The sequence below is a fragment of the Macrobrachium nipponense genome, chromosome 5, assembly GCF_015104395.2.
Source record: "Macrobrachium nipponense isolate FS-2020 chromosome 5, ASM1510439v2, whole genome shotgun sequence".
Taxonomy (NCBI): domain Eukaryota; kingdom Metazoa; phylum Arthropoda; class Malacostraca; order Decapoda; family Palaemonidae; genus Macrobrachium; species Macrobrachium nipponense.
In genome coordinates, this window is record NC_061107.1 from 91,763,900 (window position 1) to 91,780,574 (window position 16,675).

The 16,675-nt window shown below is 38.8% G+C and overlaps 1 protein-coding gene across 3 annotated transcripts in view; it reads right to left on the reverse strand.

Annotated features, from left to right (window-relative positions):
- LOC135215514 (CDK5 and ABL1 enzyme substrate 2-like) overlaps positions 1-16,675 on the reverse strand; it is an 82,119-nt gene that overhangs the window by 22,841 nt on the left and 42,603 nt on the right. For all 3 annotated transcript variants that reach the window (XM_064250325.1, XM_064250327.1, XM_064250326.1), the window contains one exon: positions 10,541-10,680. In XM_064250325.1, the coding sequence (XP_064106395.1) occupies positions 10,541-10,680 (140 nt within the window). The remainder of the gene's footprint in view (positions 1-10,540; positions 10,681-16,675) is intronic.

Here is a 16,675-nt window from a genome sequence, read left to right on the forward strand (position 1 = left end):
GCTACTATATGGAATAGACAGGTAAACAACATATGTTGTAGGTATAAATAAAACCTTGGTTCCTGCCTGATAGGTGGTAGACTTCGTGGGTGTTTGCCCAGTAGTCTGCATCACCTCAAGAAACTTTAGCGAGATATATGATCTATGGCCAAGAGTTCTTGTGGGTCTGCCGATGGGGTCTTATCCGCTTACTCGGCAGAGCCTGAAAGGACTTTGTCAATGGGTGCTGATCCACTTATATGACAATACACCTTATGAAGGAGCACACAACCAATCCCGACCACCTGATCCTAACCATATGTTAGAACTAAGGATTGTTCCGAGTTATCCCCGAACTCTTCACAACAACCGTAACTCAAAAACCACTACGCACACATACATAATTTTCTAAAAAAAATTATACTCATCTAATTAGATATGACAAGATTCTCTTACTGAACAACATAGACGGCCGCCCGTGCTAAACCAAGTCCTCCATTGTTCGAAGAGACTCCAGACCATATCTAAAAAGAAGGAAAGTATATACTTTTAAGGATTGGTGTCGGCTCCCGTACCCAGAATCGTATCCGCCGATACGAAAGGACCCAGAGAAAAACACTTCTCATATGTCACACGAACGTCTTTCAAGTAATGAGATGCAAATACTGAGTTGCATCTCCAAAATGTCGTATCTATGATGTTTTTAAGCGACATATTCTTATGAAACGAGAGAGACGTCGCTACTGCTCTCACTTCATGAGCTTTAACTTTCAACAGTCGCAACTGTTCGTCAGAACAGACCTTATGCGCATCTGTATGACGTTCCTCACAAAGAATGCCAGAACATTCTTGGACATCAGTCTTGTGGGGTCTTTTACCGCGCACCAAAGACCTTGTCTAGAGCCTCCCATCTGATGCTTTCTCTGAATGTAGAACTTTAGAGCTCTTACAAGGCATAGAGATCTTTCTGCTTCTCTTCCTACGAGACTCGATATGCCTTTGACTTCGAATGACTTAGGCCAGGGATTCAAGGGATTCTCATATTTAGCTAAAAACAGGGTCTTAAACGAGCAAATAGCTGAGTCTTTCCCTTGAAACCTACTTTATCCTGCAGAGCATGTAATTCACTAACTCTCTTTGCCGTAGCTAAAGATAATAGGAATAGGCATTTTCTGGTGATGTCTCGAAACGAAGCCAGATGAGGAGGTTCGAACCTTTCAGATGAAAGAAACTTGAGAACCACGTCTAGGTTCCAGTTCGGAGGGACCGGTTCCTTCGACTTTGAAGTCTCAAAGGACCTTATGAGATCGTGGAGATCTTTATTATCTGCCAGATCTAATCCTCTATTCCTGAAGACTGCCGAGAGCATACTTCTGTATCCCTTTATTGTGGATACAGCTAGATGAGATTGCTCTCTCAGGAATAGAAGGAAATCAGCAATTTCCGCTATAGGACAACTTCTTAGTTCTACACCACCTTCTAAAAACCTCCCACTTCGACTGATATACTTTCGTAGTGGAGGTTCTGCGTGCTCTCGCGATCGCGCTTGCAACTTCGCGAGAAAACCCTCTCGCTCTGACGAGTCTTTCGATAGTCGAAAGGCAGTCAGAGCGAGAGCGGGGAGGTTTTGATGATACCTCTTGAAGTGTGGCTGTCTGAGAAGATCCATCCTTCTTGGTAGGGATCTGGGAAAGTCTACGATCCACTCTACCACCTCCGTGAACCAATCTTGGGCCGGCCAAAAGGGGGCTATCAATGTCATCCTCGTCTCCTTTGACGCCACAAACTTTTTCAGTACTAGTCCCAGGATTTTGAATGGAGGAAAAGCATAGACGTCTACGCGAGACCAATCTAGCAGGAAGGCGTCTACCATAAGAGCTCTTGGGTCTTCCACGACCGAGCAAAAGACTGCCAGCCTTTTGGAGATGAATGTGGATCGACCAGAGATCTTGGACACACCTCCTCGTGTAGGGTCCACTCTGTATGAAGGACCTGGTTCCTCCTGCTGAGTCTGTCCGCCCTCACATTCTTTACTCCCTGAACGAACCTTGTCAGAAGGGAGATGTTCCTGTGAGACGTCCAAAGCAAATGGTCTCTCATCAGCTCGTAAAGGAACGAGGAGTGAGTCCCTCCTTGTTTTCGAATGTAGGCAAGTGCGGTGGTGTTGTCCACGTTTACTTGCACTACTTTGTTCGACACCAGAGGTTCTAGACTCTTCAAAGCCAGATGCACAGCGAAGAGCTCTTTGCAGTTTATGTGCCAAGACACCTGCGCTGGTTCCCAGGTGCCTGACACCTCCTTCGAGCCTAATGTTGCTCCCCAACCTTTCTCCGAAGCGTCAGAGTACAACACTAGGTCTGGGTTCTGGGTTTTTAGAGAGATCCCTTTGTTCTCTTTCAGAGGGGGCAACCACCATTCCAGGTGCGGTCTTATCTCCACTGGAATGGGAAAGGCGTCCGAAAGTTGTCCAGTTTTCCAACTCCAAGACTTCTTGAGGAAGAATTGAAGCGGACATAAATGAAGTCTTCCTAGCGGGAAGAACTGTTCGAGCGAGGAAAGGGTCCCTAGAAGGCTCAACCATTCCCTCGCCGACGTCTGTTCCTTCCTTAAGAAGAGAGAGACTATCTGCAAACCTTTTGCGATTCTCTCTTGCGAAGGAAATACTCGAAAACCCCGAGAATCCATCTGAATCCCCAGATAGACCAAGTTCTGTCTGGGGGTCAGCTGCGACTTCTCGAGGTTCACGAGCAATCCCAACGCTTTGATCAGATCTAAAGTTAACGTCAGGTCCTCCAAGCACTGGCTCTCTGATCTGGCCCTGATGAGCCAGTCGTCCAGATACAGAGATATTTACTCCTTTAAGGTGAAGAAACCTCGCCACATTTTTCATCAGGCTTGTGAAGACCTGAGGAGCTGTGGACAGGCCGAAACACAAGGCTCTGAACTGAAAGATCCTTCCCCCCGTCATGAAACGGAGGTACTTCTTCGATGAAGGGTGGATCGGGACGTGAAAATAGGCGTCCTGGAGATCTAGAGACACCATCCAATCTCCTTGTCGCAATGACGCAAGGACTGAGGCAGAAGTCTCCATCGAGAACTTCTCCTTCCGAACAAATTTGTTCAGAGAGCTGACGTCTAGTACTGGTCTCCAGCCTCCCGAGGCCTTCGCAACCAGAAAAAGGCGATTGTAAAACCCCGGGGAGTTTTGATCCAGTACTAGTTCTATCGCTCTCTTGTCCCACATTTGTTCCACCATCGATCGAAGAGTATCCCTCAGCACAGGATCCTTGTACTTGGCTGTTAGTTCCCGTGGTGTTGACGTTAGGGGAGGAGTGTTCAGGAAAGGGATACGATATCCCTTCCTTATTACAGACAACGATGACGCGTCTGCGTCTATAAGTGTCCAGGCCTCCACAAATCCCAGGAGCCTGGCACCTACTGGTGCTTGGAGGAGAGAAGCATCACTTTCCCTTTTTAAAGGGACGAAAGGCAGACCTACCTCTCTTCTCAGGAGCCTTCCTTCTTGCGGGAGGTCTGGGGGGGGGCCACCTCGAATGGGCTGAACCGATGTACTCGGTCCTTTCTTGTCAGGTGTAGAAGCAGGCTTCTTCTTCCTTGCTGACTGCATCAGTCCTGAGTCGCCTTCTCAGTTAATGAACGAGAAATGTCCTTCACCAACTGAGAAGGGAACAAAAAGTCAGACAAAGGCGAATACCGCAGCGCTGCCCTCTGAGCGTGGGAGACTGCCTTGGTTAAAAAGGCACTATATACCGTCCTCTTTTTTAGAAGACCTGCTCCAAACAAAGAGGAGATCTCAAATGAACCATCCTGAACCGCTTTGTCTATACAAGACAAAATGCACAAAAGGACTTCTGGTTCGAGTCCTTCAGAATCATGGGCTTTCTTGGACATCACCCCAAGGGACCAATCTAAGAAGTTGAAAACTTCCAATACATGAAAGAGTCCCTTGAGGAGATGGTCCAGTTCAGAAATGCCCAAGTAATACGTGCCGAGTTCAGACCTTGTCTAACGTGAAGCGTCAACTAAGGTCGAAAAGTCCGCTTCTGACGTAGACGGAAGAGCAATACCCATATTCTCTCCCGTCTGATACCAAATGCCTCTTTTACCAGCTAGTCTCGCTGGAGGCATGCAGAAGACCGTTCTGACTAACTCCTTCTTAGACTTCATCCAAGAGTCTAAGGACTGAAGAGCCCTCTTCATCGAAATGGCGGGCTTCATTCTGAGAAAAGACGAAGATTTCTTCGTCTTAGCACTCGAAAAAAGAGCGCGCGGAGAAGGAGGAGCGGCAGGAGTCAAGTCGTCTCCATACTCCTCTAGAAGCAAGGCAGTCAAAACTTTATAGTTCGACAGTCCTTCTCTTCCTTGATACTCTTCCTCCGAGTCTACTTCTAACTCGGGATCTAACTGAGTCTCCGCTGCCAACTCCGTACGTCCTTCCTCTGGAGGAGACAAACTCCTAATAGGAGAGGGGCTAAGGGAATGATATTCCTTCCTCTTCCCCGCTTTAATAGCCCTGGAAGGCGCCAAAAGCTCAGGCTTCTCTCCATAAATGGATGACGCTTCCCGCTTGGATGACGCTTCTCGTCCGCCAAGCGTCCTGGCTGACGCCTCCCGCTTACGGGCTGCTGACGTTCGGATGACCGCCTCGCGCCTGTAAGACGCTCCGCTCTCAAAAGGCGTCCTAACTGGCGCCAAAATATTGGTTGGAGCCTCGCGTCTACAATCAGCTTTCAAAGACGCTTCATGCCTAAAAGACGTCTCACGTCTCTCTGGCGTTACGTGTCTTCCGTAAGCTCCCGATCTCGCTCTCGAACCCGAAGCTTCTGCGATATGTTTAGAAGCTTCACGTTTGCATGACACCTCTCGCTTAGCAGGGGAGAGAGGACGAGACTTCTTGATTGGAAGCGCAACGTCCTTCCTACGAGGCACTAACACTCCCACCAAAGAGGCCAGTTGTTCTTGTACTGCCATGATAATCTTCCTTGAAGCTTCTCCCACGTCCACTGCATGACGCCTTTCGTCATCAATCGGGGGAGAAGTAGGAAAGGATTCTTCTGCGTCCTCGTCGGGTGACGCTGACGCCACCTTCGCCTTCTTAATAGACGAGGGAGCGTCATCTGAGAAACGCTCTGGGCTCGAATCAAATTCGGGTTCTTTCAAATGCCGTTTCAGAGGCCTCGATAAATCCGACTCCTTCCACCCTCGTTTAGGTGAGGGAGAGGATGAGAAACACTCACGAAGGACGCTTTTTCTAAAGCGCCCTTGAGCAGCCTGCCACGAAACAGAGCTTGCTGAAGGGACGTCTGACCGTTGGGGATTCCCCACGACCTCCTTAAGGCTTTCGACTTTCCTTCTCCTCTGGGCATGGGAGCTTGGAAGAGGTCTAGGCCTGGGAGCGTCGCAGGGACGATCAAAACGCCCCCTCCACACTGGGAGAATCACTTCACTGTAATGCTCACTTTCACTAGCTTTACCTTGTAAGTCCGCCATTTTGGACTTCATGTCTCGAATAGTAGCTTTCAGATCGGCGATTTCCGAGGCCGATTCCGAAAGTAAACCTTATGAATTAGACACATAGGGAGAATCTAAATCATTAGGATTAGAAAAAATATCAATAAAAGGCTCAATAGGCCTTGAACTCACACCTTTCAGACGTCTAACCCTATCCCTCTCTAACTTCTTCAAATAAGAAGTTAGTCTTCCATTCTTCTGCATTTAATCCCTCGCATTCATGACAAGTATTAGTAGCAGAACACTGAAACCCCCTACATTTACGACATACAGTGTGAGGATCAACCGAAGCTTTCGGTATCCTCACCCTGCAGCCTACATTCACACACATTCTCACACTCACATTTGAATCAGACATACTGAGAAAATTCCAAAAAGCAAGTCCAAAAACAGTCCACAGTAGCGAATGCCAAAAACACGATCCAGATACGTCACCAAAAAGCCGATAAACGATGATCAAAGGATGAAATAAGAATCTAAGTCAGGAGGTAATAGCAACAATGTTGATACCACCGGCGACAGAGAAAATATGGAAGAAAACGGGGATGGTTCCTAGTCCTGCCGCCCAGGGCAGGCCGGTAGATCACCTGACCTACCTGTAGCGAGTGGCGCGAAATTTGAATTTCTGTCGGGGACGACGGAGTCTTAGCCAATCAGCTATGTATATATCTGACAGGTAAGTTGATTGTATGAAAATATAAATTTTCGTAAGTACGTATACGTATACTAACGTTACCCCTAATTCATGGGCTGCCATTTTCTTTTTCCCTCAGAGTAGAAGAATTTTCTTTGGGTCACTGGGTAAACTTCATAAGTTAGTCATAACTAAGGTACACAATTCAATAAAATAAAGAAAACATGTATGTACATAAGTATGTTTGCAGAAGGTGAAGGTAAAATTCTGTTTGCAGAAGGTGAAGGTAAAATTCAATCAATCTAAAATCATGAACTAGTGTGAGGGCTAACTGTGAGAGAGAGAGAGAGAGAGAGAGAGAGAGAGAGAGAGAGAGAGAGAGAGAGAGAGAGAGAGAGAGAGAGAGAGAGAGAGAGAGAGAGAAATACGTAAGTCATGTGAGGTAAAACTCTAGAGGGGTATCATCTTTGGAGGTCTTATATGGTGACAAACACTGTGAATTATGTACCGCCTGTGTATTATTTTCAAAAATATAAATATCATATACAAAACCTCCATACTGATTTTACATTTAAAAGCATGAAAACTTATACTACTTGTAGTATACTATTATGAACTTCACAAATTAAACAGTTTCTGAAGGGATATCATCTTAGAAAAGTGCAGTAACTTTGTGAATGGGTATCACATCTTGTAAAAGTACGTATATGCACTAACTGTACGTAGGTGCTGTAATTACCTTTGTATCATATTTAGGCATGTACAAAAATACAAATAATACATTTTTAATATGGATTTTAAACAGAAAAGTTTTAAACTTAAAAATTTACGCAATAAATTAAACAATAATTAATTAAGTTCCAATGAAAAGTTTGCGCTGTTGTGAATTCAAGTAAATTGAATCGCGTAAGTTCGGGGTATTACTGTAATGTTATCTTAACCCTTAAACACTGACTGGACATATTGTACGTTGACTAAAATTGTCTGTCGGGTGCCAAGTGGACATACGGTACGTCGACTACAAAAAGTTTTTTAAATATTCGCAGAAAAATAATTATAGGCCTAGTTTGTGAAAGATTTTAAATCACGGCCCTTGAGGGATGCTGGGAGTTCACGGATCACACTGTTGTTTTGTTTACAAGCATTACCCAGCCGCGCATGTGCTAATTTCTTTCTTCTCGCACTAGAAAGCATCAGCAACGCATCGTTAGAGAGCGATTTCTTGACGCATTCGTGTTTTGCAGAACTTTTGCAAGTGTTAGCGTATTTGTGCGCAATTTCATGTAGAATACAACAAAAAATAACTCATGGTTGTAGCTTTTATCAGTTTTGAAATATTTTCATATAAATCACGACAAGAGCCAAAATTTAAACCTGCGATCAACTTTGACTCTATCGAAATGGTCGAAAAATGCAATTGTAAGCTAAACCTCTTACATTCCAGTAACATTCAATCATTTACCTTCATTTTTGCAACAAACAGGAAGTCTCTAGCATAATATTTTGATTTATGGCAAATTTTTGAAAAAAACTTTTTCCTTCCCTCCTCGCGCGGTAACTCTGCTGAAAATCTTAGAATTTCTTCAGTCACCTTGTCGTAATTTTCGCACTGTTTTATATTAGGCCTTACATGAGGTGTTATACATGAAAATGTGCGCAATATCATGTAGAATACAACAAAAAAATAACTCGTGGTTGTAGCTTTTATCAGTTTTGAAATATTTTCATATAAATCACTATAAATAGAAAAAATTTGACCTTCGGTCAACTTTAACTCAACCAAAATGTTTGAAAACTGCAATTGTAAGCTAAAACACTTACAGTGTAGTGATATTCAATCAATTACCTTCATTTTGCAACAAACGGGAAGTCTCGAGCACAATATTTTGATTTATGGTGAATTTTAGAAAAAAAGTTTTTACAGCCGCGCGTTACAAATTCATGCATCATTTTGTGATAATATTTTCTCTGTGTTGCTTTGATCGTTTTACAATTTGTTATATACCAAAATCATCGCAATTTAGTGTACAATACAATGAAAAAAACTAACTCGTTAGCTTTAACCGTTTTGCTCACATCGTGATTTGTATACAATTATATATGAAATTTTTATATTTATATATGATATTTTTTTCATTTCTGATGGTTGCATATTAAACTTCGGGCAATGACAAAAAAAGGAGCCAAAAATGAACTCTTAACCTTAAAAACTAAGCATGCTGTGATTTTTTTTAAAAAAACTTTTTTTCCGCTTCAGCAATAACTCCCGAATGCTGCTGGCATACGACAGACACTTTTGTAAATAGAGGCTCGGCGATCAAGGGTTAATTATGTATGGGAAGAGTTACTCTCAAATTTCACCTTTTTCATTTTTGTTTTCTAAAGGCAACAACTTTCAGGATTTAGTTACTACTAGTCAGTCAGTGACTGCTAATACACACTTGCATAAGGCACTCCATTTATGAAAGCATCAGTTAGTATTCCCATAGAAACAAATGCACTTTTCAATGTTATACTTAGGTGTAACTTACTAAAAGCAAAAATAAATAAATGAAAGCTAACAGTTTCTAATAACACCTGAAAAAAGAAATCTGAGGATAAAGATTAAATTATATTTCCTCTTACAATTACACCAACATATTACAAATGGCATAAAACTGGTTCACTGAGTAAACTAAAACTTCTATTCAACTATATCTAAAAAACTATATTTTTACAAAGAACTAAATATGATAGCTAATATACAAAAAATTTTCTTACAAAATCATACTCTTATATAGAAAAACCAGCATTAATAAAGGCCTACCACTAATATTCATCCCAGATATGAAATCCCAGACACTGCAGTATTCTCGCCAACACCACACGTACGTACATCAGTTCTACCTGGTCTGAATCAAAATTTAGGATACAAGCAGCTCAGTGAGCCAGAATGCTGACTTTGATCACAGAATCCACAAATATCACTTGCCAACAAAGTCAGGAAGAAGAGGACAATGAATCCACAAGTTCTCCAGAAGATATTTGTTCAGCTACTACTAATAGTTTTAAGGGATACTTATTCATCTCTTCGAGGGTTACAAACTCTCACAGGAATTTTGCTGAATTAGACCAGGCCTTCTGGATAACCCTATTGAAAGAAAGTTTCCACAACACATGCCCTATTGCAGTCATATTACTCATTTCTTTTTATAATTTCTGAGTGTTCTGATGGTATAATTCTCAATTACAGCATAAGCATAGACTTTCAATGATTTACTGCTCCCCTCTTACTCTTCCTCTGGAGAAGAGTGTTATTATTTTTTATACTTACGTTCAACATTCAAGTATGTATATCTGTTTACACATTCAAAGAATTTTTTCTTTCAAATAGCAACTTTGAATTTATTTTTATTCTTTTTGCTTTCTGATTCAAGTTAGTTCATATGTATTTTTCAATATATTGGTGTTCTTATGGTGTTTCGGTTTTACAGCACTTAGCTAACGACGACGTTAACCATGTTAAGCAAATCATTGGCACTTTAAGTGTTGTAAATGCCATTTATTCAGTTAGCGACGATTTTCGCTTACCGGCAAGCAGTTGACAACTGAAACCGCCCTGTCCCAGTTAACCGCGAGATTGCCTGTACTCTGTAATTGATCTCCTCCAGCTCTTTCTTGGATTAGTGGGAAACTATAAGCTTGGATTTTCAGAGAATAATTTTCTTACATATTCACACTTCCTCCTGATTTTTGATGCTCTTCCCACAGAAATCACTGCCTTGAGTGTCATGTCTGTCTTTTCATTAACTGCATCTGCCTTCCCTGCCCTGTTGTCCTTGGATACCTCACCCTTGTCCTCTTCAGCATTCCCTTCAGTTCCTGAGATTCTCATTTCATATCAGCAATATCAATGTTTTCATAGATTTGAGATGGAAGACCCTGGCTAAGTTAAATTCCTGCTGTCTCTTCCTACTTCTCCACTAGCTGGGATGTGCCCTGGGAGATTTTCGAAGCAATTGTTTTTTTGCACAGTGTCTTGGATTGTTTTTCCTCTTTTTCCTTGACTGGATGTTCCTAGCTAGAGTAGGGAGGGAAAGTTGTATCTTACATAAGAAATTGGTGGAGAGATGTATCATGGGGCTAGAAAAAAAAGATTGAGATCTTATTAAAGATTGAGAATAATCTGGAAAATTCTAGTTAGTTACCGAAAGTGCTGCAGACACAAAAAAGTAGGATCTAAGAGGCACTTTATCCAAAGGAATATGGCACTTCTTGTCAGACAGAAAACTACAGTGTCTGGGACATTTGAAGGCCACAAATGTGGGCTGTATACAAGCGATGGGTTAAAGCTAAAATTGTTAGATAATGCTCTTAAAAACTATGTCCAGTTTGTAAAAGATTTTGAATACACACCATGTACGATGGAAAACGTAAGAGTTTTCTATGCTTGCCAGCACGGAGTTCTGGGTCATCCAGCATGTTAGGGACATAGGGCATACTTGCAGCATGTCCAGATGTTGGACAACGCCATTCATCAAGTTCATAGGCACTTCCTGCAAGTAATTTGTAAGACATTTGCTTATGAGTAAAAGTAAAATAAAAAATTTTTCAGATAAAGAAATCTACAATTTACAGATAACCCGTTGACATCCAACAATGTAATGAGGAAAGTTTAATAAAGTAACACAGTACACAGGACAGCAGTAGATGGACAGTTCACAAAAGAGAGCACAGTATTACTAGAACTGGGGATCAAATACACAAGTAAAATTCATTAACTACTAGGATATAAGAATGCTCAAGATTTCTTACAAGAAGTACAGTACATATGGAATGGAAAAACACACAAATGAGTCAAGAGAGACTTATGAGGCATTACATACCAACTTATGTACATTACTAAAATGTCTGGGGATAAACAATTCTGATGTATCTACAATCATTAACAGGAAAGCCAGAGAAACACTGCTTGGGAGTTTTTAGATCCATTGGAATATTAGGGCCAATAATCACAAATTAATCCTTCATAAGGTCATTCAAGATATAAACAAATGCTGTCGCCATGTACATTCTTTAAATTTACTGACTTGAAAAGTAGGTCTTCAACCCTAGACTAAGTGACTTGACAAATAAATTGATTGCATTTAGGATGCTAAGAAGGAAAAAAATGACCTACGTAGGTCCCATGTAGTCTGATATAGTTGAAAGTAGTGTAAGACCATTTACATGCAGTCACATTGTTCATATAGTAATTTAATTTTCTTTTTGCTAAATAAAAAAAGTCAAGCCAAAAGCGCGTGCCATACAATCGATAAAACTTTTCCAGCATTATTCATTTTCAAGAATTCAAGAAATAAAGATTGAAAACTTAAATATTTTATAATAAATGGTGAAGAATGAAGGGAATAAATGGAATGCAATGATCAATAAAACTTGTCCAGCATAATTTATTTTCAAGAATTCATGAAATAAAGATTGAAAACTAAATATTTTATAATAAATGGTGAACAATGAAGGGAATAAATGGAATGCAATAAGATAGTTCAACTGTGTGATGTATGAAAGTATAGAGAAATAATTTAACATGTCCTTGAGAAATCAAGGGCTAGTACAAGTAACCCAAAGCCTTTATTTTTACCTTCATTTTAAAAATATCCACTGATCAAAGTCATAAGATGAAAACTAAAACATAATATAAACAAATCCCCATTATATATTAGGTAAACATAAATAATACAGTCAACTTCTAGATATGCAAGTATAGTATACCTGGAATCTTTAAGTCAATTCTCTTATTCTTCTAGACAGAAAACTTTCCTTTAAATTTAAAAGCCATTGGTGAATGTTCAAAAGGGATTTCTCCAAATTTTGCTGTCCAGATCACTTATTATTCAAGATTATTTAAACCTCTTGTAATCCAAAATGAGCATTTTGAAATAAACAATTTATAGTCATAGACCTATTACATACTCTCATTTACTGATTCTATGTTATTAGTTGTGCCTAGTACAAGATGGGCAACTGCTCTGGGACTTTAATTTCATTGTACGTATACAGTACTACTACATATCAAATACAAAGTACTTAACCCAGTGACCCAGTCTGAAAGTCTGAAATAAGTTACTTTTGCAAATTACCTACAATTTTGAGGGTCAGAATGGTTTCTACCTCTAAACTGGGTATTATATGGTATTTTGGGTCATTAACCCTTAAACGCCAAAACGGTAAAATAAAAATTGTCTCCCGTGTGCCGGAGGTGTTTTCGGAGTGAGTGCGGAAGCGGAAAAAATATTTTTTTCAAAAAATCACAGCGCGCTTAGTTTTCAAGATTAAGTGTTCATTTTTGGCTCCTTTTTTTGTCATTGGCTGAAGTTTAGTATGCAACCATCAGAAATGAAAAAAGTTATCATTATCATATATAAATAATGCGATATATGATAGCGCAAAAACGAAATTTCATATATAATTGTATTCAAATCACGCTGTGCACAAAACGGTTAAAGCTAACAAGTTACTTTTATTTTCGTTGTAATGTACCCTAAATTGCGATCATTTTTGTATATAACACATTGTAAAACGATAAAAGCAACACAGAGAAAATATTATCACAAAATAATGCATGAATTCGTAACGCTCGGACGTAAAACAAATATTTTTTTCAAAAATTCACGCATAATCTAATATTGTCCTAGAGACTTCCAATTTCTTTCAAAATAAAGACAAATGATTGAATATTACTATACTGCAAGAGTATTAGCTTACAATTACAGTTTTCGACCATAACTGACGAGTTAAAGTTGACCGAATGTCGAATTTTTTTATATTTATTTTTTATATGCAATTATTTCGGAAATTAGAAAGCTACAACATTCAAATATTTTTCGTTTTATTCTACATGAAATTGCGCACATTTTCATACATAAAACTCTATAAAATGCCTAATATGAAATGGAGCAAATATTCCGAGAATGGGACGTACGTATTTCGGAGATTTGTGGCGGAGAATCGGCGCATGGAGGGAAGGAGTTTTTTTTTTAAATTCACCATAAATCTAAATATTGTGCTAGAGACTTCGAATTTGTTTCAAGATGAAGATAAATGACTGAATATTACTAGACTGTAAGAGTTTTAGCTTACAATTGCGTTTTTCGACCATTTCGGTAGAGTCAAAGTTGACCAAACGTGGTTTTTTTTCTACTTATCGTGATTTATATGCAAATATTTCAAAAATGAGAAAAGCTACAACCTTCAATTATTTTTTGTTGTATTCTACATGAAAATGCACACATTTTCATATATAAAACTTTATGTAACGGCTAATTTAAAATGTTGCAAACATTACCACAATCGCACGTATGATTTTTTCGGAAGAATTAATGCGCGGACGTAAAGAAAATGTTATTATTTTCATAAATTCACCATAAATCGAAATATTGTGCTGGAGACTTCCAATTTGTTGCAAAATGAAGGTAAATGATTGAATATTACTAGAATATAAGCGTTTTAGCTTACAATTGCGTTTTTCAACCATTTCGGTAGAGTCAAAGTTGACCGAAGGTTGAAAATTTGTCACTTATCATTTTTTATATGAAAATATTTCAAAACTGATAAAAGCTACAACCGTGGGTTGTTTTAAGTTGTATTGTGCATGAAATTGTGCACATTTCCATATATAAAACTTTATGTAACGGCTAATTTTAAAATGGTGCAAACATTACCACAATCGCATGTATGATTTTTTTCGGAAGTTACCGCATGGACGTAAGGAAAAAGTTTTTTCATAAATTCACCATAAATCGAAATATTGTGCTAGAGACTTCCAATTAGTTGCAAAATTAAGGTAAATGATTGAATATTACTAAAATATAAGAGTTTTAGCTTACAATTGCGTTTTTCGACCATTTCGGTACAGTCAAAGTTGACCGAAGGTTGAAATTTTGGCACTTATTGTTATTTATATGAAAATATCTCAAAACTGATAAAAGCTACAATCATGAGTATTTTTTTATTGCATTCTAAATAAAAATGCGCACATTTTCATATATAATACTCCATGTAACGGCTAATTTAAAATGGTACAAAAATTATGTCAAAGTGACGAAATAATTTCCGAGATGTGTCACAGATACTTTTTAGTGCGGCAAGAAAGAAATTCGCTCTTGCGCGCCTGCGTAACAATTGTAAACAAAACAACACCTTGATCCGTGAACTCCCAGCATCCCCCAAGGCGCGTGATTCAAGATTTTCGGCAGGTAGGCCTAAAAGTATTTTTCAGCGAATTTTTAAAAAAACTTTTGTATGTCGACGTAAAATACGTCCAGTCGGCACCCGAGAGACAAAAAATGTCGACGTAAAATACGTCCAGTCGGCGTTTAAGGGTTAATTGGCATAAATGTTCATATAATTTCAACATAAAAGAATTTGGTTACAATACAACTAACAAATACATATTAAACACTGGATCTAGCAAACCAACGATAATACACAATGCATTCAAGAATAAGGACCAAAACTGTCAATGAGCAGTATGGGGATCACCAGATCATTCCAAAACATATTGCAAATTGTCATCTTAGGATATATAAATTCAGAGAACTTGGTATATGCCAGTTCTTCAATAAATAACAAATTTAGAGAACTTGGTATATGCCAGTTCTTCAATAAATAACAAAGACGACGACATCCTTCATGATTTTCTTCTATCTAAAACAGTCTGCAAAAGCATCTGTCAAAAAGACCAGTCAAAAATACTAGGCATCCTGTTCCCAAAAGCCCATAAAACAACTTTTACTGTTTTTACAATAAAAAATCTCAATAACCTGATCAGAAACACTTTGAAACAAAGATCAGAAGCAGTAAGAGCAATAATTGTGAAATTAAACAAATACCTCAAGATCTTTTTCATCTGGATAAATACTTTCACTGACAAAGATCACTCAACTGAGGAAGGGATGAACTTCTAAAAGCAAAAAGGGAAGAACATTTCCAAACTACCAAGAATGTAGAATGTCGACTATTGTACTTTTGTTTTTATCTGGCAGAACCATGAAAAGTACAGCATGGTAAATCTGGAAATTTTCTCATGATAAGATGTATTTTGGAAACATTAATGCCCCTTTGGCAGCCATTTTATTATGAAAGTCATGATCATGGTCAAAGTTCTACAATTAACCTTGATATTATATGAAAGGGCTTCAGTATTGAAAGATACAACTCAAAATATGGAGTCCCTTCTCTTAAACTTATTAATAACATTAGCCATGCTTCAACCTAAAAAAAAAAGCAGTATGCTTAAAATTCAAGTATTTGGAGCAATAACTCCATCTTTTAGCAGTCTTTACAAAACATGGTAAGCAGGATACAATGACAGCACAGATAGACAGATGCTCTTCCTTCATGTATATTTAAGCAAGGTGAACTACTTTTGTTCAATTTAACTGAAACACTGAAAAATGTAGTGTGTGACAAATAATAACAAAGAGACAGGTGCTCTCCCTTCACACACTTCTATGTATCATGGTCCAACTTTGTAACAAATTTAACAGACCCACTGACAGAGACAGTGTGCTAAAAGTTGTGATGGCAAGAAAAGGTTGGTGCACACACTATCAGACAGATGGATTATCTGACTTCATGTGTGATAGTCTGCTTATATATAAGGTCTGGCTGAAATCCTATCAACCACTCTGAAGAGAGGCAATGACAAGGTAAACATGACAAATATGCTGCAATACAGACAAGTGGACTATCCTTTATGCACATATTTGTGTACATGAATTGTTGACTATATACAAAGTTTGACTGAAATCAATTCAACTATATAAGGGAAATAACAATGGCAAGGTAAGCTAGACAGATATCTTGTGGTGACAAGAGAAGTGTGATTAATATGTTCACCGACATACAGGTGATCTCCCTTCCTACCGGTCTACCTTCATACCATTTTTCACTGAAATTCTTTTGCACTGTAGAGTTGTTTCAATGACAAACTGATGTAACCAACATACTGACAGAGAGAAAAGATGTTGATCTCCCTTCAGACACATATATGTATGAGGGTCATCCTTTGCACCAAGAATGATCAGTATCCCTACAACAGCATAGGGCTACTGTAGTTGCGATGACAGGCACACATGGCAGACACATTCAGGGGTTGCCAAAAAAGTGGACAAACAGATGATAGGCAGAAGGAAAAATGAAAGGAAAAAAAAAAATAAAAACCACTGTTGACCTAATCTCATGGCAGTCAGAGATTAGACAATAAGGGGTAATTATCAAATATTCATGAATCAAAAGTTTGACACCAATCAAGACTATACCATATTACCTCAATGTGGCAAGAACTCCACAGAGGAGCTAAATGATCACTGTTTAACCATTTCCACATTTGATGGCATGGAGAATTTTAATCAATACTACTGTATATTGTATATAATTTATGTGTATCAGAGAACTTCCACAAATACAATAGAGAAAACAAAACAAATTTCACTTCAGTGCTGCTAAGTTAATTGTTTAATTTCTTCATATACATCATTCTCAAATTTT